General features: G+C 36.3%; 1 protein-coding gene and 1 long non-coding RNA gene across 5 annotated transcripts in view; one reads left to right on the forward strand and one right to left on the reverse strand.

Moving 5' to 3' along the window:
* IL17REL (interleukin 17 receptor E like) overlaps nucleotides 1–21,983 on the forward strand; it is a 44,502-nt gene that overhangs the window by 12,310 nt on the left and 10,209 nt on the right. For all 4 annotated transcript variants that reach the window (XM_027639892.1, XM_027639894.1, XM_027639893.1 and 1 more), the window contains 9 exons: nucleotides 8,106–8,133; nucleotides 13,917–14,066; nucleotides 14,657–14,766; nucleotides 15,600–15,714; nucleotides 17,195–17,239; nucleotides 18,045–18,184; nucleotides 18,351–18,422; nucleotides 20,523–20,577; nucleotides 21,246–21,409. In XM_027639892.1, coding sequence (XP_027495693.1) covers nucleotides 13,967–14,066; nucleotides 14,657–14,766; nucleotides 15,600–15,714; nucleotides 17,195–17,239; nucleotides 18,045–18,184; nucleotides 18,351–18,422; nucleotides 20,523–20,577; nucleotides 21,246–21,409 — 801 coding nt within the window. In that variant the 5' untranslated portion in view covers nucleotides 8,106–8,133; nucleotides 13,917–13,966. The remainder of the gene's footprint in view (nucleotides 1–8,105; nucleotides 8,134–13,916; nucleotides 14,067–14,656; nucleotides 14,767–15,599; nucleotides 15,715–17,194; nucleotides 17,240–18,044; nucleotides 18,185–18,350; nucleotides 18,423–20,522; nucleotides 20,578–21,245; nucleotides 21,410–21,983) is intronic.
* LOC113945567 lies at nucleotides 480–6,948 on the reverse strand. Its single transcript, XR_003527125.1, has 3 exons — nucleotides 6,875–6,948; nucleotides 5,103–5,140; nucleotides 480–573 (listed from the first exon to the last, which is right to left on the reverse strand). It is a non-coding gene; the product is annotated as an uncharacterized LOC113945567 (long non-coding RNA).

Genomic DNA, 21,983 nt, shown 5'->3' on the forward strand with positions numbered 1-21,983 from the left:
GAAGTTGGGCCCGTGGAGAAAGGAGGGGAGGGGGAAGGTGTTTTAAGATTTGATTTCTATTTTTTCATTATCTTATATTTTAATTGGCAATAAATGAAATTAATTTCCCCAATCTGACTCTGTTTTGCCCATGATGGTAACTGCTGAGTGATCTCTTCTTGTCTCAACCCAGGAGCCTTTTGTTATATTTTCTCTCCCCTGTCTAGTTGTGGAGGGCAGTGACAGAGGAGCTTTGGTGGACACCTGGTGTCTCACCAGGGTCAACCCACTACAATAGGCAAAAAAATTTATCCCCGTTTGCATCTGATTAAAAGTTCATTCAAATCAGTGGAAAGTGTCTTCCACAATTTCTGAATGTGAGCAGCAGGGCATTTTTCATTTATAAATGTCACATGTAAAGCTGAGCACTGTTCTGCTCCTGGGACTGACTCTAAACATTTATAAAAAGAATACTTGCCTAGAGCAAAACAGTGAGGACTTTTCTGTGTATGCCAGAGAGCTGGAAAACCAAGCCTGCATTGTATTTCCTCTTTTTGCTGAGCAATAGTGTTAGGTCATATGAGAAGACAGTAACTGGAATAGAAAAACATCTTCAAAATAAAAATATACATCTCCAAAAGAAATAACCACTGCCTTCAGCAGCAAAGGAGCAGTTCTGTGCTGGAGGGTCTCTTCTCATAATCTTCACTTAAATTCTTGCCCTTCCGCCCCCTCTTTTTTTCTTTTCTGTGGCAATCTTGCTGCCCACTGATTCCAGTCACTTCTGAGACTACAAGTCTCAGTGCTGTCAGTGTTGTTGAGGGATAGTTTTTCCTGTGGCCTCTTCTGTGCTATAAAGATCATCATTCCATCCTAACTTCAAAGCATGGGATATTCATGGTTGTCTTGAGAACTTGTGGAATCTGCATCCTCCAGTTTTTCAAGAAACAGCCAAAATTATAGCTGACTTGATCTAATGTTGGTGTTAGTACTGATTCTAGCAGGAGGCTGGACTTGGCTACCTTCAGAGACCCCTGTCACCCTAAATTTCTTTGATTCAATTTTGTCATCCCCTGTATGAGATCTCCAGTCAGTCATTGAAATAATTAATGCTGTGTCAGAGTGTCCATGTCTCATTGTTAGACTAGAAGTGCTGATTTGGCAGATTAGTTCTCCTTTCAAGCAGCTGAGTGATCTGAAGTTTTTGACACTCTGTGTATGAAATGGTGCTGATTTATACCAGCTGAGGGTATGGCATTTAAAGTACATTTTAATTTTACTGTGTCTATTGTACGCTACCATGTTTTTTAACAACTTGTATTAATATTTTAGGAAACATGACATTAAAAATGATTGACAAATTTTGGTTGGGGTTTTTTTTTGTTTGGTTCTTTTTATTTCTAAAAGAAAGATGTTAGTGCATGCAGTTGCTTCAAGCGAATTCTGCTTCTAGTCCTGGAGCTGAAGCATACAATAGAACAGGCAGCTTTTAGTTTAGACTGTCATAGCTCCCTTTGGTCCAATAAATTTAAAATCAAGTGGTTTATATGTAGGTCCTTTTTGTATAACATTATTTTAAAATAAAATTAATTTAAAAAGAGTGGAAGGGGGAATATTCTTTGCAGTTGAAAAGTTTCAAACCAATACTGCTCTTTAGAAGAGATCCAGCCATGCAGCCACCGTAATGGCCAGAAGACGTTATATGGCACATGTGGTCCTGATAACATAATGGACAGTGCAGTTAAAATACAGGAACAGGATTCCTCTGCAGCAATACAGTGCAGGAGGAAATACATACTGACTGGAACACAGACAGATATTGCATTCCTCTGCTGGACACAAGCCAGCTCTCATCCAAAAAGTGCGTGACCTCGTTAGCACTGTACTGAGCCTGAGCTTGATATCCCACTTCTCACTAGTAATTATCCTCTCAGGTTCAGCACTGTACTAATGTGATGGGATGGGTTTTGTTCAGCTTGGAACACACAGAGCTGGATAATGTGTAGGCATGATGTTTTCCTTTTATCAATCTGTAAAAAAATCTAGCAACATTCATGTGCTTTTGTAGAAAAAGTAGTTCAAAGTAGTTCAAAATAATTCTTTGCCATAAGTTCAGGTGCCATTTCCTTTCTGCATGGGTAACAGTCCAAATGTTTCCATCTATAACTGCTTATCTAGTCCCACTGCATGCTGCTCACATGCATCTGATCACACATTGCCAGTAAAAGTTGAAGAAAACTCTTGTGGTTTGCCAAAAATAGAAAAGTATCATTAGTAAGATAGTTTCACCTTGGCAATGAGAGTAGTTACACATGACGTCAAAACAAATACAGATGCTTCTTTTGAGAAAAGGTCTTTTGAGGGCACTGTATTAGCAGTACTATGAATTTTTAACAGTTCTAAATTTTTATATTATGTGTATTAATCATTGCAATTCCTCTGGTTCTCGATAAATATAACCACAGTTTTATTCAATTGCCAAATGTGTTCTGGAGATCTATCAGTTTTTCTTTTCACCCAGTAACATGTTTTTTTATGTCTAAATACTTGACCATAAAATTTAGTGGGACAGGAATCTCTGTGCTTTCTTCTACTGTAAAGAACTCTGTTTCTGAAATCTGAAAATTCTAAAATTTTCTTTTACTGCAAGAATTCTTCTTACATTTGGTGAGATAAATACAGCTGTGAGCTTTCTAAGAATACAATGAAAAAAGTTCCAATCCCCGCCAGCATCAATGATGTGTAAAGTGCAAAGCCATTAAGTCCTTCCCTATGAAAATAGCTCTGGAAAAAGCTAAACTTGTTTCCCTTTGTGAAGTTCTGTCTATATAGTTTATGGGGCTGAATGTATCTGTGAAAGGAATTCGTTTATAGTCTGTGGAGCTTATGATACAGCTCTGAATCCTCTCTGTTTCCATCCAAAGTTCTGAAAAGGTGTAGATCCATATAACTTTTGATTGTGGCTGTCCACTGCTCAAGGACCTTTTCTTTATGGAGGTGATTGAGATCACATTGGCATTGTCAGGTTTTTCACTAAAGGCCATGAGAAATCGTTGAAGACTCCAATGGCCCAGATTCTGTAGGCCCTTCCCTCCCTGAACTGAATTGGGAAAAGAAAGCTGCTCTTGATTGATTATACACACAGTAGCTCCCTCTCTGTTGAAGGATAAGTACTGATATGGCATGTTTGGGGTGCTCCCAGCTGAGACAAAGATTATTATGACTTTAGGAAACACCAATAAACCCTTTTCTCTTCAGAACTGTGTGTGGTTCTGGTCACTCCATTTGGACAGATACTTTAAAGTAGAAATAGCTGCTGAGAAGGGTGATGGTAAGAAGGAAAGCATGGTTGATTAGAATAAAAGAGCTTGACTTTTACAGTCTCAGAAAAGGCAGAGAAAAGGTTTATTACTGGTTGTAGATAAGTGAAAAGTAAATTCCAGGGTGGAAAGCATCTATTTAAGTGAAAAGATAATGAGTACGATCAGAAGTCAATACAAGATAACCATTGTTGTGTTCATGTTAGAAATTAAAAGATTTGGTGCTGGCAGACAGTAGGGCTTTTGGAATAGCCTTGGCTATCAGAGCAGTGCATATGAAAGCCTGACTGATTTTAGAATAACACTTCTCCAGTTTTTGAAAGGGATTAGGTGATACAGTATCTGTGGTTATCGGGGACTAGACTCAGTGATCTGGGACATCCTTCCTATTTGTGTGCAGAATAAGATGGATTTGTGCTGAGCATATCCTCTCAACTGAAATTCAGAAAATTACATGATTAAATTAATCATCTTTATCAGCCTTTTGGCTACAATTTGAGCATCAGTTGTTGCAAAACCACTCTTTTCCTGTGTTGTAAGAATGCATACATTCTTGCTTTTAATGGTGGTCAAAGAAAAGAAATTGTTGGAATAGATGGAAACATCAGAATATGGTCATGTTGCCTTCTCTCTGTCCTCTCTGACAGCTGAACCTAAAGTAGAAATGTAGGTAATAGCTTTGCCGCTGAGGATCTCTCAAAAGGGCAGAAAACTTCACCTACATTCACTGACTTTAATGTAGGTACCTTAACGAATGAATGTTAAGTGTCTGACAACCTAGTCCCAATTAAAGAATACATTTTAAGTCATTTTCAGGCATATTACTCTTCCTTACAGAGTTGTGGAAGGGCTGCCGTACAACAGAGCTAACAGGTAGACTATGAAAACAAGTTTTTCTCAGATTCTTTCCTGCGTGACAAACATCCAGGGAAGAATTTCCACAATTCTGCACTTGATTCAGTGCCTGGAGATATGAGAGGAGATGGGAAGCAGATCTGACCTTTTTCCATTTCCTTGGTAATATTAATTCATGAAAACACTCTCTGTGCCCCCTAATCCAAGTCTTCCTCCGCTGATCTCACTTTCTTCTCTACAGTTGTTAGGCAATGGGATATTACAATTGTCTTAGATTGAGGAGAAGTTGCTGTGCTAGCTAAAAAATTGGCACCACACCTTCTATTCAGAATACTGCACGTTGGTGGTGTCTGTTCAGATAACCTCTAGCTACAGTTGAGTAATACCACAAATGGGGAAAACCCTAGAGAAATAGGAAAATCCCTAACTGTTTGTGCATTGTGTAAGTATATTTTACTTAGGCTCTTTGCCAAAGAAGATGTGAATCAAAGATGCTCTCTGTATAAGAGTAAAGTGTACTGTCATGTTCAGGATCTTATTTTTGCATAAAAGATGCCCTTGGGATTTGTGAAAGGGGAAGAAAATTTCCATTCTGGTTTTAGTGTGTTATGTTTTTCTATTGCACTCATCACTGAAAATTCCTGAAAACAAAAGATATAGAAAGTGGGAGAGGAACTTGGCTAATTCATTTGAGTTCTTCTTTCACATAAATGGTCTCTTTGGACTATTTTGCAAAATGATTGTAAAAGAAAATACCACCCCTACCCCCCCTGGTATTGTACAATAAAAAGAAACATTTATTAAAAAAATAAGGAATTGAGCTGTGACCAAATGTTGCTGTAACTGGCAAGTGTTTGTGCAAATATTTGATTATTTATGTAAACCTTCCTAACAACTCCTCACCCAGAACAAAAACAAGTGCCCAAGAATGACAAAATATCTACCTACCAGGATAAAAGTCACTGAAGCACGTGTTTCTTTTTTTCCTGTGAAAAAGATGAGAAAATACATGCAAAAGCTCAGATGATAGGATTACTTTGAGCAACATTGAGAATCAGTAATTAATTAGGATAAACTAGAGGGTATAAAAAGATTTCTGCATCATCCCACAGCCCCACAGAAGTGGGTGTTCTCTTCCCCACCCCCCCCCGTGTTTGTAAGTTTTACATACAATGTCCGTTTTTCAGGTGTCATAACAGGGACCCCAAAGCACTGACCTTATTTAAGTAAAAGGCTAATTCTCCTGAGTTTTGTGAGATTTTTGTTATTTACTTCAATGATATTGTAATTTTTTAATGGATTTTTTTGCCCTATAATTGTTAGAATGGTTAGAGAAGTTACTTTAAAGGTGTTGCTCTAGAAATTTTGATTGTCACTTGGAAAGTCTGTCAAGCCACTTAACCAAAATATTTTCAATAGTCTGGCTGCCAAATGGGAAGTTGAAAATACGGAAGTAATTTGCTAAATTACAGCCTCATTAGGGATTAATTTCTTCCAGTAAGTAATGGCTGAGCAATTAGTTGATCCAACAGTTAGGTTTTCTCACCAAGAAAGTGAGCTCTCTAACTCACTCACTTGATTTTTTGCAGTCATTTCGTGTATTTGTCTATTCCATTCCCTAGGGCCACGGAAAGCCTCAAGTGAAGAGACTGAATTCAAATTTTTCTTCAGCATACTTCAGCAAGATTTGATGAGAAATAATTCAAAATTATGATTTTAAAACAACAGTTAAAATTACAGTAGTTTTGTATGAGCTGGCATGTTCCTCTTCTATTGGTTTAGTGTTGCACTGAATAATTCAGAAAGCTATAGTCTTCTTTCTATTGATGAATGTGCAGAGGGAGAATCAGCAAACTTCCAATGAAGCTTTTTTTCAGTGGTGGGAGGAGTGGGATGGTGGGCAGAAGCAATCAATAAATAACAAATTAGTTCTTCAGGGGGATTTGAGGAAATTTAAAAATCATTGAAATAGAAGTGTCCCAGTTTTAGAACAAGTTTGGTTCTAAAATTCTAAAATTCTTTTATAGAATCATAGAATTATTTGGGTTGGAAGGGACCTTTAAAGGTCATGTAATCAAGCCCCCTAGCAAAGAGCAGGGACATCTTCAACTAGATCAGGTTACTCACAGCTGTATCCAACCTGATCTTGAATATTTCCAGGGATGGATCATCCGCCCCCCCTCTGGACAGCCTGTGCCAGTGTTCTGCCATCCTCATTGTAAAATATTTCTTCCTTATGTCCAATCTAAATTTAAACTCTTTCACTTTAAAACCATTATCCCTTGTCCTATTGCAACACCCTACTTCTATGAGTGTCAATATATTATACTGTAGAAGCAGCCAAAGCAATATCTTTAACAATGTCACAAGTAACTTTCATAATCTTCAGTCTATGAAAGTATGAGACCATGTCTGTTTTATTATAAAATGTGGTTTAAAATACCACCTTTTATGCATTTGCACTTTTGTGAGTCATAGTGACAAACTGCCAATTGTAAAAGATGACAATTTAGCTCTAGAAGTGATTATTAAAAAATAAAAGAGCCAAAAGGACAGAGGAATGTGAATTAATACAGGTTATTGGAACTGGTTTTCTAAAGGCCACCTTTAAAAAGGAGCTTATCTAGCTCCAATTAAAAGCAGCGGTGAAGGACAGAAGACAAACTTCTCAGGTACCCTAGGCAGCTCCACAGGGGAACTAACATGCTGCCATTTCTCACCTGCAGCAGTAATAAGGCTTTGCTCTACAGTTGTGTTTCTGAGGAGGACAGAATTCCCTGTGGATGAAAGCCTCATGGAACACAAAGCAATAGTAATTTTTGTGATGTGCTAATGCTTACCCAGGCTGCAGCCTCTGTGTTTCTATACAATTTGAGAACTTCTAAAAGTGTCCACCAGAAGACTTTTGCTGGCTCTAAAACTTACGGATTGTTGTCTAGTCAACAAGATCTTAAAATGCTTTAAAAGGACTGAGAGCTGCTGTTGTGTTTGAGAGCAGAGGAGACAAGGTGGTGCCTGCTCCTTTTGTGAGTGTGATGAAAGTGTCCCTGTCAATAGGACACTGCTTTTAAAGAAAAGAAAATGGGAACATATATTCTGTATCCAAAAGAATACTGGTATAAGGGCTATGCCAGAAACTTGAATGCCAGAACAGCAGGAAACAGTATTTTCTGGCTAAGCAATAGCCTTTCTTTAGAATGTCATGCATAGCAGTCAAAATAAGATTTGTTATTTTTGTACAGAATTTTACTGTGTGGTTAAATGTTTATTTTACTGGGAAAATGAATGTAGTCTGTCCCAAAGATAGCTGGAAGCTTGTTAAAATCTCAGTGCCAGGTTCACTTTGCCTCTTACAAAGACACTTTCCCACTTGAACACGATAAGTACTGTGCCTGAGTAATTTTATTTTCAGGCTTCTGAGCCAGATTTCAGAAATAAAATGGCAAGTCTTATTTCTAAACTTCATTTGCAATTACCATAATAATTTTTTTCTAGTGAGATCTTCTAAAAATCATATAATATTCAATAATCTTCTAAATATCTTCCATTAAAAAATCGCTGAGTTCCTTTGCTCTGGTATGAAGCAATCCATTGTGAAGTTTAATGAAACAATACATAAGCTATTGGTCGGTGGGAATGAGAGTACCTGATAAAATGCTGTCTGTATTTGATGGAACTGCTATACTTGTTAGAACAATTACACACCTCAGTAGGAATACATGAAAATGAGGATAATGCTGATCTTTTGTCCCCATACATATAAGGCTGCCATATGCAGTAGTGATATGCATTTTCACTGTATTTGAAAACGGTTTTTTAACCTGGAAAATTATTTCTATTGTGAAATATGAATATGATTACCTGTTTAAGATATGTTTCTATTTGTGTGCAATGGTTAAGCAATATTTATTTTTATTACTAGCTTTTACAATATTTTGTTTCTGTTTACAGGGGATTCATTGTAAAAGCAAACCTTCTGGTGAGTATATGTCATTCACATTTTTATTATTTTTTTTTAAGATAATTTATTAAAGATAATAAATCCACCATCGTAGTGACATAACATCACTGTCATGACAGGCTATTTACCACCAGTTTTCTAGTACAAAATATTGGAAATTGGTAGGTTTTGATAAACAATAGATTAGTAATGATTAGTTTTATAATTTGCCTTACCACAAATGGTCATTGAGAGTTTAGTAATTTTACATGTTTTTATTGCTTCTACTTATTATTATTATTGCCTACAATAATAATACAGGGTCTTGAACTACCTGAACTCTGAAGCCTCCAGCAATCACTTCTCCAGGGCACACAGTCATTTGCAGGGAAGTATGAGGCAGCTGCCTTGCAGGCAGTCCTCCTTGAGAGGACAGTCATAGTTCTCCATGAGAGGACAGTTCTAGCTGGAGGCACAACTCTGAGCACTGCCTGTCTCCACAGTGCCTTTCCCGAATCCATGTGGCAGAGAGCACAGACAGGGAGAAGATGTGATGCTGAGCCACAGGCATGTGAGATGCTGATGCTATGGCATGGTGCATGAGTTGAATGTCAGTTGTCACGAGTCCTTATTCTGAACACATGGCATTTATGAGACTTGTGTTGAGGTGGACAGGAAGAACATGCATATGGAAGGGATGCAGTTAAAAGTTCCACCTGAAAAAGTCTTTAGGCTTCTACTGCTGAGCAGAGTGAACCTTTCGTGGCTGGTTCAAGGATTGTGAATGAATCTTGTTAGGATTAGGCGTCTGAGCTACAGTTACACAAACTACGTGGAAGGCAGAAAAAGAAACAGGGGTGTTGAGCCTTGCTCTGCTAGCTGAGGCATGCCTTAATGTCCTTGAGCAGTACAGTCTGAGGATATCAAACTCTCCAACCCTGGTCTCAAAGGGAAGGACACCTGTAAATCTGTTGGTTATGAGTTAAAATCTGTGTTGGATATTCCACAAATGCAATCTAGATAGTGGAGACTCAAAGGTACTATGAGGTGATGATTCATTCTGCCCTTTTTAGGACAAGGTGATTTATGTGCTGGGAGGGAGGTGAGTGGGATTTTCCCTCTCTGTTGACTGCGAGAATTGCTCAAGTCACAGTCACAGTTTGGTTGAGTTTGGAAGGGACCTCTGGAGGTCATCTGGTCCAACCCCTAATGCAGGGGCATGCAGATGAAGCAAATAAGCATAAGTGAGATGTTTCTCTCTTAATTGGATATAGATTTTGGGCGCTGAAGGGTTTGTAAACTAAAGATTCTTATCCTTCAAGATGATGTGCATGCAGCTGGTTATAGGTTTTTCAGTGTTACCTGAAAATGACTTATCAGTTATCTTTAACACAAGTAACATGTTAGATGACTCAGCCTTACAGGGGTGGTGAAAAAACAATTTTTGTCTTAATGCTAATTCACTTGTGCAATAGTGGGTGTATACTCCTTTCCCTACTTCCTTTTCTATTTAGTATAAATTCTTTTTATTATTTGTTTTTCAAGGTAAAATTACCTTGAAAGACCTTAGCTGTATAGTAGAGGACCTTTGCAGTAGTCATTTCTTTTAGCTGCAACAAAAAGGTGACTTTATTTCCCAGAATTTGCAACTGCCAGCCCAGTAGTATTTGGCAACATAGCTTTGACTGACTTCTTCCTCATGATCTTCTAGACTATTAGTAGTATGTAAGAGCTACTGTAGTATTTGAAATTCACTGTAGTATATCCTGACATTGCTATAAAAATATCAATAATTTTAAAAAGGCCTTACATTTTTAGAGAATGTATTTGGCACAGTATATCAGCAGGTTATTCAGTATCCTTGAAAGTCTGAAATATTTTCTGAACATCCAACTGTGAAACTCTTTTAATTTACTGTGCATTGCAATCCATTTTGAAAGAGAGGCTGTCAGTCGAAATTTAATCAATTTCATAATAGCCGTAAGTACTTTCAAGTAGCAAATTTTGGTATTTATTAACTGAAGTGCACCACGTGGTTATCTTGGAACATATCTACTTTGTTTATGAATTTTGTTGAATAATCCTAATGAACAGATGCAGCAGATACTATGCAAATAGTTTTGAAATACTACTGTAATTTATAGTCATGGAATGATATGCCAGTGAAGCAATTCTAGTGTGCTTTAGATATGCTCATAGATTTAGCATTGTCAGTATCATAAGTAGTTTAGATTCTTACAATTCTTGTAACACATATAAGCCAAAAAACAGTTAGGATTTTCCATTGGGTGTTGGCCCAGGCTTGTTATTAATAGGTTTTCTCTACCTTTTTTTTTTTTTAACCTGCTCTCCAATTTCATCTTCTTGCCTGAGGCTTCAAATTATCCATCTAATAATTTCTATTGCGTATTCATTGCTCAGCTCTGGCTTCTATTATCCAGCTGTACATAAAGTGTGATTTGCTGTCGTGACAGTTCTGGGTCGATTGCTGCATCATCAGATTAAACAAAATAATCTCCTGTGGTTGAGCTGATGGCAAAAAATACAAGGAAAGTGTCTACATGACGAATAATAAGCCTTGGTTTCCTTATGCCTGGGCTTATGTGTGCTCATAATTAAGGAACCTTTTATTAAGCAACAATCCCTCTCTCATGTAGGGCTAATTACAGCTATCATTCATAAACACAAAATTTAGGCAAGATTTACTCAGCAGATGGTTTGTGTAGCAAGATGTATCTTTATGTCTTCTGGGGTATAGATAAAGCTACTTGTGCAAAAAGGAAAATGGGATGTTTTCCAGAAGAAAATATCTTAAGGGGGGATTAAAAGATGATAAAGTAAGAGTTTACTGAAGAATTAGTCAGAAATGAGTCTCATGCTGTGATGATTTATACAATGAAAATAATTTTGTGTCAGGTCTTCTTTATATCACATATTTATTTTGATCCAAAGCTAATATCCTCGTGCATGATATGATCCATTTTAATTATTATTAATGAGTTTTGCAGAATTTTTTGCAATTCTCAAAATGTATCATAAAATTAATGGGAAATAAATTGAAAGTGGAAACGTAATTTCATTTCATTCAGTGTATTACATATTTGTTCTCAGTTTGAAGACAGAAACTGTGATCAAGGAGAATAGTGTCTCTGCTGACAGAAGGACAGTAGACCCTAAATCTGTGTTTGTGCATCTAAGGGTGATGATCCCATGTCAGTAATGCACCTAGGTTGACTTGGAATTCTCCTGAGATATTACCAACCCTGTGACATCTGATGATACCATGCCTCAGGCAGTAATAACTATGGACCAAATTCAATTAAGTTATGCCAGTCTCCTCAAAAAATAATAGGGTCAAATAATATGGTCAAATGCACCCAAAAAGAATACTTTGTAAAGAACTCTCAGCTTTGACTGTATATAAATATATATATATACATATACACATACATATATATATACACATATACATATGTACACACACACGTGTACAATGCTTCTCCCTTAAATCATTTCTACATAAACATAGGAATGGGCAAGATTATAGGCCTGGATCAAGAAATTTACACCAACAACCAAGGAATTAAGCAGAGACTGTTGCTCCTGCATACCACTGGGTATCTACAACTGCATGTCTTATGATTCAGTCAAGAAAATATCTTTTTGAGCAAAGAGACAGAGCTAAAACTAATCCTCACCTATCCCATTATTAGTAACAGTTATAAGGTAGTTCTGCAATATAATAACCTCCCAATTAATTGTGGGTGGATTGATGGGGTGTTGTACAATAACTTTCCATCCTGAGATACCTTCAGGATTATTACACCACCTATTCTTGGAACATGGAATATAATATTCACATCTGGCTGCTGTGCACTGTTCTTCTTAGGGCTGTCTTAACTCTGTGGAAATGTTTATAAATTCTTCAAATGTCAATGTAGTCCACTGCTCTCAAAGCCTTATTCATATATTTTTAGTGATCTGTGTTTTTTCTTTGGTTTGCATAACTTGTCTTCTCCAGTTGCCAATATTTCTTTGAATAATTTCTTTGAATAACCTATGGCCAGGTGAAGTGTCCTTGTTTTCCCATTCTTTTCTACTTGGTTCATATCAGCATATCCTCTTCCCTCCAAAATAAGCTCAATGTCACAAAACCAGGATAATGGAGTGGAGATTCGGGTATGAAATGTTTGTCTTTTCTGACTTTTGATATGTATCATGCAGGACTTATTTCTCCTGATACCAAGTGTGAGGGCACTTAAGGCCTGACAGATTCAAGCCAAGGTGCCACAATTATGTCAATCTGTCTTCATGTCCTACAGTATCAGTATCTGATCCTTGACAATGGGCTTCAGCTGTAACTGGACACTCTTTTCTTCATTGAATGGGCTGGAGGGATAAGTAAGGATAAGCTTTGTCCCTCCTCCTCCTCCATATCCTACCTTTCCTCTGTGAGAACTGTGGATGTGCCTTCCTTATGAGTCAATGGGCATCCACCCTTGACTACAGTTCTTGGTTAGACATTGAAGGATGTACCCTCTCCTGATGATTTTCATTAAGAGTGTTATCCTGAATTTTATGGCAAGAACAGTATTGTGGCACTGCTGTTTCAAACTTTTCTCTTTGTCATACTGTTTGAACTCCTTCTAGGAGCACGTTAAGCAGTATGATTAATATGAATCAATTTTTTTCTTCTTCTAGACTCTCGCCAGGGGAAGAAGAATGTGCAGTAAAATGCTTTGTTTTACTTGGGTGGTTTTTAAATTTCATGCTATGTACTGAAGTGAGAAGGTTAAAAAACATTTTAAAAAATTGCTGTGATGTAGTTACAGCTAAAAAGATGTGTGCTGCATTGCATACCGCAAAGCCAAGGGAAAAAACCTAATTCCTTGGCTATTTATTAGGATAGCTTCTAGAACTCATAATTTTTGGGACTACAAATAATGGAAGTGAAGTAGAGAAACCCAAGGAAGGCATTGAGGATTAAATTCACTGTACCAACCTAAATTCATAAATAAATAACTGATTTCTATGCAGGGCAGCCAGAGAAGTAGAAAGAGATGAAATATGGCAGAATGATGGGGCCTTTTTCTTTTACACAGAAAAGGTGGTGGCTCTGAAAACTGATGTTCTAAGGCTTTGGAATGACTAAATTTCCATAGGGAAATAAGATGAGACATAGCTATGTTTTGTGCCTACTAATTACTGTGTTCTGTGCCTTGAAGAAGTCCTGGATAATATTAATTCTGCTCTTGTTGTTCTGGTCTAAAGCAGAAGGAAATCCTGTAGGTGTGAGGGATTTTTCCATGACTAGGAATGCAATGGTGCCCTCTTGCGTGAAAGTGATATTTTAACAGCAATTGGGACCATCAGAAATTCCTAAAATTAAATCCTAAAATATGTGAGAGTGCTCGCAATATACAGGTAATGGTTTTGAAAAAAGTTTAAATAAACTATTAGTTTAGCCATGATCCAGCAGATCTGATTATTTAAAAACAGTATTAGTCTAGGTGTGTTCTGCTTAACTTAACCGTTGGAAGTCTGATTGCTGTCTCTCGTGGGTTAACACTTCCCTAAGCCCAGAAATTTATTATCAAACCTCATCTGTACTGCAGTTCTTTCCAACTCCCTGCATTGCTAGTGAAGCCAACTAGCTAAGTTAGTCATGTGAAAGTCTTTAAGGTAAAGTACTGGCTTTTGCAAAATCGGTGGTGGCTCCCCTACTGATTTCAGGAGAGCTGGAGCTCCATCTGTGGTTCTTTGTCTCACCCAGATATCCTGTGTGCAATGAGGTTTCTCTGTTCTTATGCTTGCATTTGCAGGTGGCATTTTTAACAGCTTCTGCCGTGATGCTCCTGCATCTTTATCTTCTATGGTACTGAGAAGCATGAAGATATCAACAGTGATGAAATGTGTCCAAGGAAGCCCATGCTCTCTTTATTTAAACATTAAAGGAACTCTGAGTCTGGATGGTAGGAATCAGCTTTCCTATTGAGCTGTGACAAATGAATTTTAACTTCCAATATAATACACATAACTTGTCTTCTACCAGTGCCCCAAGCATACTGATGCCCTTTTCTTTCTTGCTCTGAATGTATACACACACATAGGCACACTAATTTGGTCTGCTTTGGTAACTCAGACATGAGTTACTGCCCCAACAGACGGAGAAACAGTTTATACATCTGAAGTTACAGTTCTGCACTAAAATAAAATGAAAGGACACAAACCTTTTATGCATAGTCTATTTTTACTAACACCCTACCATTCATATGCTTGTGTTACTGTTTAGATATTTCCTGGTTGCTTCACTCAGAGCTAATAGGTTCATTTTTAAAATTTGCGTTAAATTAAAGCTTTAATTTAAGGCAACCAATGTCAAATCATTGCTCCTACCCTCATGTGTGTGTTATCTATAATGTCCCTGTTTTAACAGACATAAAAAACATGTGCCTTTCACTTCAAAGGAAAGCTTATGATATGGTATATTTTAATTTAGTTTTTTGTATTTCTTAGAGATGCTAAAATTATATTTTTGAAATCTGTTGCTAACTCATTTCAGAAAATATCCGTGGGCTGGAAATATGTTCTCTTTCACTGGACACACAACAGTCTCAGTGCACAAATGTGAGATTCACTAGGAAAAAAAGCAAGATGCTTAATGGAAAGAAGGTAGATGACTTTTTTTAAAGGTTTTTTTTTTTTTTTTTAATTTAAATGTTTACAGGCCTTTGGAAAAAAGTATACTTTGTATCTCTCTTATTTTCTTCTCTTATTGACTTTGTGGAAAAATGGAATGAATTGTGTACTTCAGCATTGTCAAATGAAACTCCAAAAGAAAATGACCTTTTTTATCCTATAAATTAAATTCCATACCATTTTTGTACTTCTTCCTTTTGGCAAAGGAACCTGGCTATGCAAAGCCTAATTTTAGAGTATATCCAACATGAAAATCTATATGGAATTTAATAGTTACTGCTGTCAGTGAGGGAATGACCTGCTATAACTGGACCTCAACTTTTGTCTCTTAAATTACTTTCTGTCTTACAAACTGTTATTGGATGGAATAAATTTGCTGCAGTTGTCATTAAATATTTAAACAGACATTTTTTTCTCCATTCTGCAAGTGTTTGTGCTTGTAAAATGCCCAGACTGGGGCTTTTGGTACTATGAAAGGTTTTTTTGCTTTTGAAGTTCAGTTAGCATTAAATACCTGTATTTCTATGCTTTTAGTATGATTTGATATCTTGTAGATATTTTGATTTCTAAAAGTGAAGAAGATAGCAACATCTTGGATTAGAAATGGTGATACTCTGAAATCCTTTTGTTGAACTGTATCTGCTTCTTTTGCATTCTTAATGCTACAATATCTGAGGCTGCTTAATGCTGCTTGTAAATATGAATAATCTGAACAAAGAATATTGCTTGCTTAACTCTTGTTAACCAATGGTTTTTATGTATCTAGAAGTCATGCATGAATTTGATTTTATAAATGTTTTAAACAGGTACAGGTACAATTCAATTGTGTTGAAGTCAATGTAGCACAACACATCTATGTGACCATGAAAACTGTACCAAATTACTGTGAAGTCAAGCTGAGTCAGGAATACTATGTTGAAGGTAGGAAAACATCTTAAACCAGATGTTTTTCAAGAAACATCTTGTCAAAGAAAAAACCAAAATGAACCAAAAAACACAAAGGCAAAAGCAACTCCAAACCACAGTTCTGGGATACACTGACATAACTGATGGTAGAACCAGGTGCCAGGACCAGTCTTAGTCTACATTTCAGTGATTTCTTTTTGTGTGCAAGGAAAGGTCTCAACTTGCTATGAAACACAGAGTTTATATCTAAAAGTATATGGAAAACTATGCATTTGTCTCAGCTGGTCTCCTTGTGATCGACACGCGCTCTTTCTCTGCCCTTGAGTTCAGCCCTGTGTGCTCTCTATCCTAAGATGGAGCCTCTGCTTCTCTGCGTGGTTAGAACATGGGTGGTTTCAGAAGACAAGGAAAACTTAATAGGAAAGCCTATAGAAATTGATTTTTACTTTCATTAACTAGTTGTTGTTCTATTGCCTGTTGACACATTACTGGAAATGATAAGGTAGCAAATTTCCATGTTTTTGGGGTAAAGTGCCTACAAATTTTTTACAAATTATGCTGTGTGCATACAAAAATATATTCAGCACTGCGGTCCAACCAAGATACAGTGTGGCCAGTGGAGGTAAGTGCAAAAAATGACATGAGAACCCTTGTTCGATCCAGTGCCTGGGTTTGTCCTGCCTTCCCATCTCCAGAGCACAATGTGGGGGGACTCTTGCCCTTGCCCCTTGGTAAAATGTCATCCCTTATATACAGTTTCACACTTTCATTGAAGTAAAGCCTTTTTGTGCTTGAAAAGCCTTTCATTTTCTTGATAAATCATGGTTCACTATTGAAGCATATATGTACTTTGTGAATAGAGGAGGGAAAATAAAGTTTTATACAACCCAGTTTTAAGACATTTTACAATGGTGAGTCAACAAATGAAAATAGGAAGTATTTCTCTGTGAAGAAGAATTTTGTGGGGAAATGAGAGCAAAGGACTGCTCTAATACTGAGTTATGCAAGGAGAGGTGAAAACAGTAGGCAGCACAACAAAAACTGATTTAGTGTTCTTAAATAGAGTTAAGTTTTGGAGATACAAATATCAGATGTTAGTTCTGAAAGTGTTGCCTGGATTATAATTCTGGTAAGTTCCCTAGGAGCTAGATAAGGTGTTTCTTTCTAAGCTTGGAATCAGAATGACAAAAATGCACAGTTGTAAGGTACTAGGTGAAGAGGTGCAGTGTTATATCTTAGACTGATGCCTTAAACATTCCAGTAGAAACCCCACACTGGGGAGATAGTTCCTTAAGGCATATTGTGATACAATCTTTGTGTGTGGGAAGAGTACTTTTCTTTTTTGCTGTTTATCTAGAAACGGATGTAAATCTGCCTTTAAAAAGGGGGATAAGAGATAAGTTTCCTGATGAGAAGCTGTTGGATAATTTGAGAGTTTATTTACACAGTTATATGAATTAAGCATCACAATAAAATTCTGGCTTTTATTTTGCAGATTGCAGAAACAGTGATGTGGGAAAATATATTCCAGCTTGTTTGGGTGAGCTGATTCTATACAACTTAGAGCTGTGAGATATTTCTGATGACCTACGCCATGATATTTTTTCATACTTGAATAAGCAGGCGAAAAATGTATTTCCAAGTATCACTACTTCTAATTACCATGTAGTTGATAGGTCATGTCCTGGAAAATTATTTTCTCTGTGTTGACTTGGAAATGCTAGGTAGCAGATAAAGATATTTATAACCTATTTAGTACTTAAACTTTTGGAAATAGATTTGTGTCCTTTCTGTGTACTTTGGATTACTGGTTTTATGTTTTATCTATAGAAATATCTCATAAATAGATTGAAATTAATTTGCCAAACTGCTATCCTGATTTTGGCATACCCTTGAATATAAAAAAAAAATATCCCCCCACATACTGCATTTGTCTAACACAGTTGCACATATTTTGCATGCAATGAAATTACAATCTTTGGTTAATCAGCTTTTATAGTACTATTAGTGTGTATATATCATATATTTGTAAGATTACAATTATTAAATTTGAAGTAAAATTCGTAGGTGTCTTGGCCTGTCAGTATTGCAAGTGCTATTTTAAAACTAAGTAATATTGAAGGACAATTATTGTATCTCATAAAATAAGAATAACTTGAGGAGTATCAGGATATAAAAATAATAATTTCAAACATCCTAGGTAAGAATTTATAGATGTTGAATTTCATCTCCATGAGGTTATGAAATACATTTTGTACCTTTTATAAATAAATAAATAAAAATAGAAACAATAAATTAATAAAGAAACAGATGTGACAATTTCATGCCTGAATTTTATTTTTCAGCTGGAAAGTTTGATTATAATGTAGACAGGGCAAGGAAACTTATAACAGTGAATGTATCCAACTTTCCCCGAGAACAAGATTATTACGTTCGCCTGTGCCACAAATGGTTTACCTGTGAAGATGCAGGGGCATTTGCTGTGGTAAGTTAAAGCTCTCAGCAGTTTGTTGAACTGGTGGAGGGTGACTTGTAGGTGGCAATGCTCATTAAGGTCATACTTATAGGAAATGGCCTTCTACATCTATATCATTTAAATTTATTAAACGAAATTTACAGTCCTGGATTTATGACCGTCTTTTTCATTTCAGATAAAAGGAAAGGAATCTTTTAAGTCAGTTTCTCTGAAATATTCTCAGCTACTCCCGTGTCTTTGCATTGAGGTAATACAGTCTGGAATTTAGTACATACTTGCGTTTCTGATTAAAGAAATTTTATCAGGGATTTGTGCTAAGAAATGAGGAAAAGTCTCTCAACCCAAGTTTTTGACTGAGGCTTGTTCCAGCTTATGATTTTGAAAATGTAGAAGTGATTTTTTAGGAAATGCTAATGAAAATGGTGGTCAGAAAAAGAATGGGATACAATTTACATTAATTTATGGAATGTGTTGTGTAAGACTATTTTGACTGATTTTTTATAAGTAATGAAAAAAAAGAAAATTTAATCTGACTGAATATCAGCATATCATTTGATATAGTATTGCATAAGAAACTAAAAGAGAAACGGACGAAGCTGAGAGCGAGAACAAGATAAGTTTGGCAGATAATACTTGGCCGCAGGGCTAACTCAACAACTCCTCTTGAATGTGACTGTGCTGGTAGGGAGATTATTTAAGGATCAAACTTATAGCCATTCTAATATAAATATTTTAATCAATGACATTGGCACAAATGGGTGGGAACGTGTAATGAGATTACACTTTGGAGGTGTAGGCAAAATGGACCACAGGGTCAGGGTAATTGTGGAATCTTCATATGTGACATAACCAAAGGACAATGAAGTGTCGAATATGAAGTTCAAGTTCATGCACTGCTCTAATAAAAAGAATTCTAGCTGTAAAATGTGAGTCCTCATTTAGAAATAACAGTGGAGGAAAAAAGATGTGGGTGTAATAGTTCATCATAGGATGATTAAACTAACATACTCCCATGATGTAAACATGAACAAAAGTCTAGTGAATTAGATTATTCCAAGCTAACAGGAAACCATGGGCAAGGTCTTCTTTGAAATACTGTAAGCAATTCTTGTATCCATATCCAAGAGAGATTAATTCAAATGGAAGATGTACATAAAAAATCTGGAATGGCTGGGGACCGAAGAGAATGTCTTACAAAGGAGATTCAAAGAACATGTTTCCATTAGCCTAGTAAATGTTGCTTACAAGGAAAAATAAGAATTTTTAAGCTAAAACCATTCTTGCTCCAACGATGAAGGGGGATAAACTTCATTATGTGAATATATTCAGAACAGTTACAGATTATTTTCTGATAACCTGAGAAGTGAGATTTTCAAATATCCTATATACAAAGGAATAAAATTAACAACCCAATTTAAAATGATCTTGATAAGATAGAAAGATACTATGTGAACCTAGCTCCTCAGTGAATTTTGGGATTTGTGGATTAAGATATTTAAATGTAGATGTCTGAAGACAGGTATCAGCATTCAAATTAGGTATCTAAATTCTTAAAGTCAATGGAGATCTAGTTAGTGCAGTCAGGTGCTTAACTGACCAAATGTAGATGGCTCTTTTGGGATGTGCTGAACTGCACTGTGGATTCCACTGGTTGCATTGGCTAGATTTTTATATTTACTGTAATAGTAATTTGTGAACTTTAGTCACACTCAGATATGTACATTGTAGGGACCTAAAATCACATACCTAAATATATGAGCTGAACCACAAAGTCTCTTCCAAGACTAGGGATATGAAGATATGAGGTCACTAGAAAGGTATTATTCCTCTCAGTGTATATTCAGGGAATTCCACAATAGGATTGCTGAGCAAACAGATGGGAACTGTAAGTAACAGAAACATTTGCACATGAATCGAAATAATTAGGGTATAGTAGCAGCCATGAACATATACCTGCAGATTGGGTTAAGTGTTACTCCTCAGATTTATCATTACAAAAGCCAGAAGATATAATATTGTGATTATTGAATGTCTTTTGAAAGTCCTAGAAAGTAATGAAACTGAAAGAAACTTAATGAAAATCAAACTGGAAGACTTTCTAAATGAAACTGGGCTAAATATAGGCACAGAAATAGTAGGAATATAGTGTTAGAAGGGATCACCTTAGTTCAGTGATGAACAATAACATAAAAATTTAGTGCAAAATATCTTTAAGAAACTACTTCCAAAGCTTTCTAACAAACATAGCATCCTTGTCTTTGGTGGAAAGGTTTTCTGTCACATTCTGCCTCAAATGTTAAAAATGTGTCTGAGAATCTCTAACTAATGGCCACTTTTTGGATTGTAGGGTTGGCTGGCTATTCCAGATGCAAGGAGGATACAACTTTGCCCCTTTGCAAATGGCAAGTACTGTGTGATTAGTCTTTATAGGAGTAATTTTCAACAGCTCCAGTAGTATACCACAATTTAAAATTAATCTAAAGTGAAAATCATATATTGCAAAACTTCAAGGAAATCATCATATCGGTTTATTTTGCTGTGGTTGGACTAAATAACATACTTTGAGACCAAATAGTTCACCAAGTTTATGCCAGTGTAAACACCAAGTAACTTTCTAGTAATTTTCCACATTTTTTAAGTCACTCACAAACTGGCTAGAAGAAAGAAAAGCCACTGAGGTCAGCTATGAAATGCTGATATGAGAAGAGGCTTCAAGGAGACATTTGAAGAAACTGTCTGACACCTAAATTAAAGGATAGAACAGGGAGGTGAAAAAGACTGTTAAGTGCATAAGGGAGTTCCCATGCTTAATGGGAAATTATTCACACAAAATATTCCAGCAGTCTCAGAATTTGGTCTGAGATGACAACTGAAAAAGGAGTAGTCATATTACATATGTATGAAAGTGAAAGTTTTACCAGATAAATAGAAAAAAAGTATAACCTGAGAAAGTGTTTTACTGTGTTAAGTCCAACCTTTTGGTTTAAAGCACAGGTAGAGGTACCAGACTTACAAACAGTTTTGATTCATGTCTGTATATCTTGAATAACGTTCCCCTCTTTGTGCACAGATACAAAGATGCTATGGGATAATATTGTTTATAACCCATCGACACAAACCCTAGCTTGGGAGCCAGCCTGTCCTGTGCTTGTCATGGTTAACCTATGCAGATTCACAAAGTTGAACCACGACTGTGAAGATATAGAAAACTCTTCCAAAAATTCTACCGAGAAAGTAAGAGCTATTCAGACTAATTCAAACTGTGAGATTGAATGCCATCACCAAAGGTATAATGTAAAGAGATAGACTTTGGAGTAAGAACAGTTGCAAATTCCTCTCTTCTTCTCTGATACTTTATTCATAGTCACAGTCTGTTCTTGTATGCTAATCACATGATTTATTCAAAATAGTCACTGACTCACTATTAAGAAATAAAAGTGGAGATGACTGGGCAGCTAGTAATGTTTGCTAAATTCTTTGGGGTAAATAGGATCTGCTTTTCATTTATTGTAGAGACACAATTCATCTATACTGACTTTGCACTCTAAAAGATAGGTGTTCAAGTCTACACTATTCATGTCAGATTCCGTTTAAGGGAGACAAACACATTGGGAGAACAACTCTTCTCATCTGTAGATAGACATAATAGGATGGAGAGATTTCTCTCTGAAGGTACCTCTTTCTTTCTACTATCACAAAGTCTATTGTGATTAGACCAGATTTGAATATTTAATATTTAGACACCTAAAATGTAAATTAGATGAAGCTAAATCTCTTTTAAATCTTTCTGGACACATAACAGTGCTTT

The sequence above is a fragment of the Corapipo altera genome, unplaced genomic scaffold, assembly GCF_003945725.1.
Source record: "Corapipo altera isolate COAL_440 unplaced genomic scaffold, ASM394572v1 1b, whole genome shotgun sequence".
NCBI lineage: Eukaryota > Metazoa > Chordata > Aves > Passeriformes > Pipridae > Corapipo > Corapipo altera.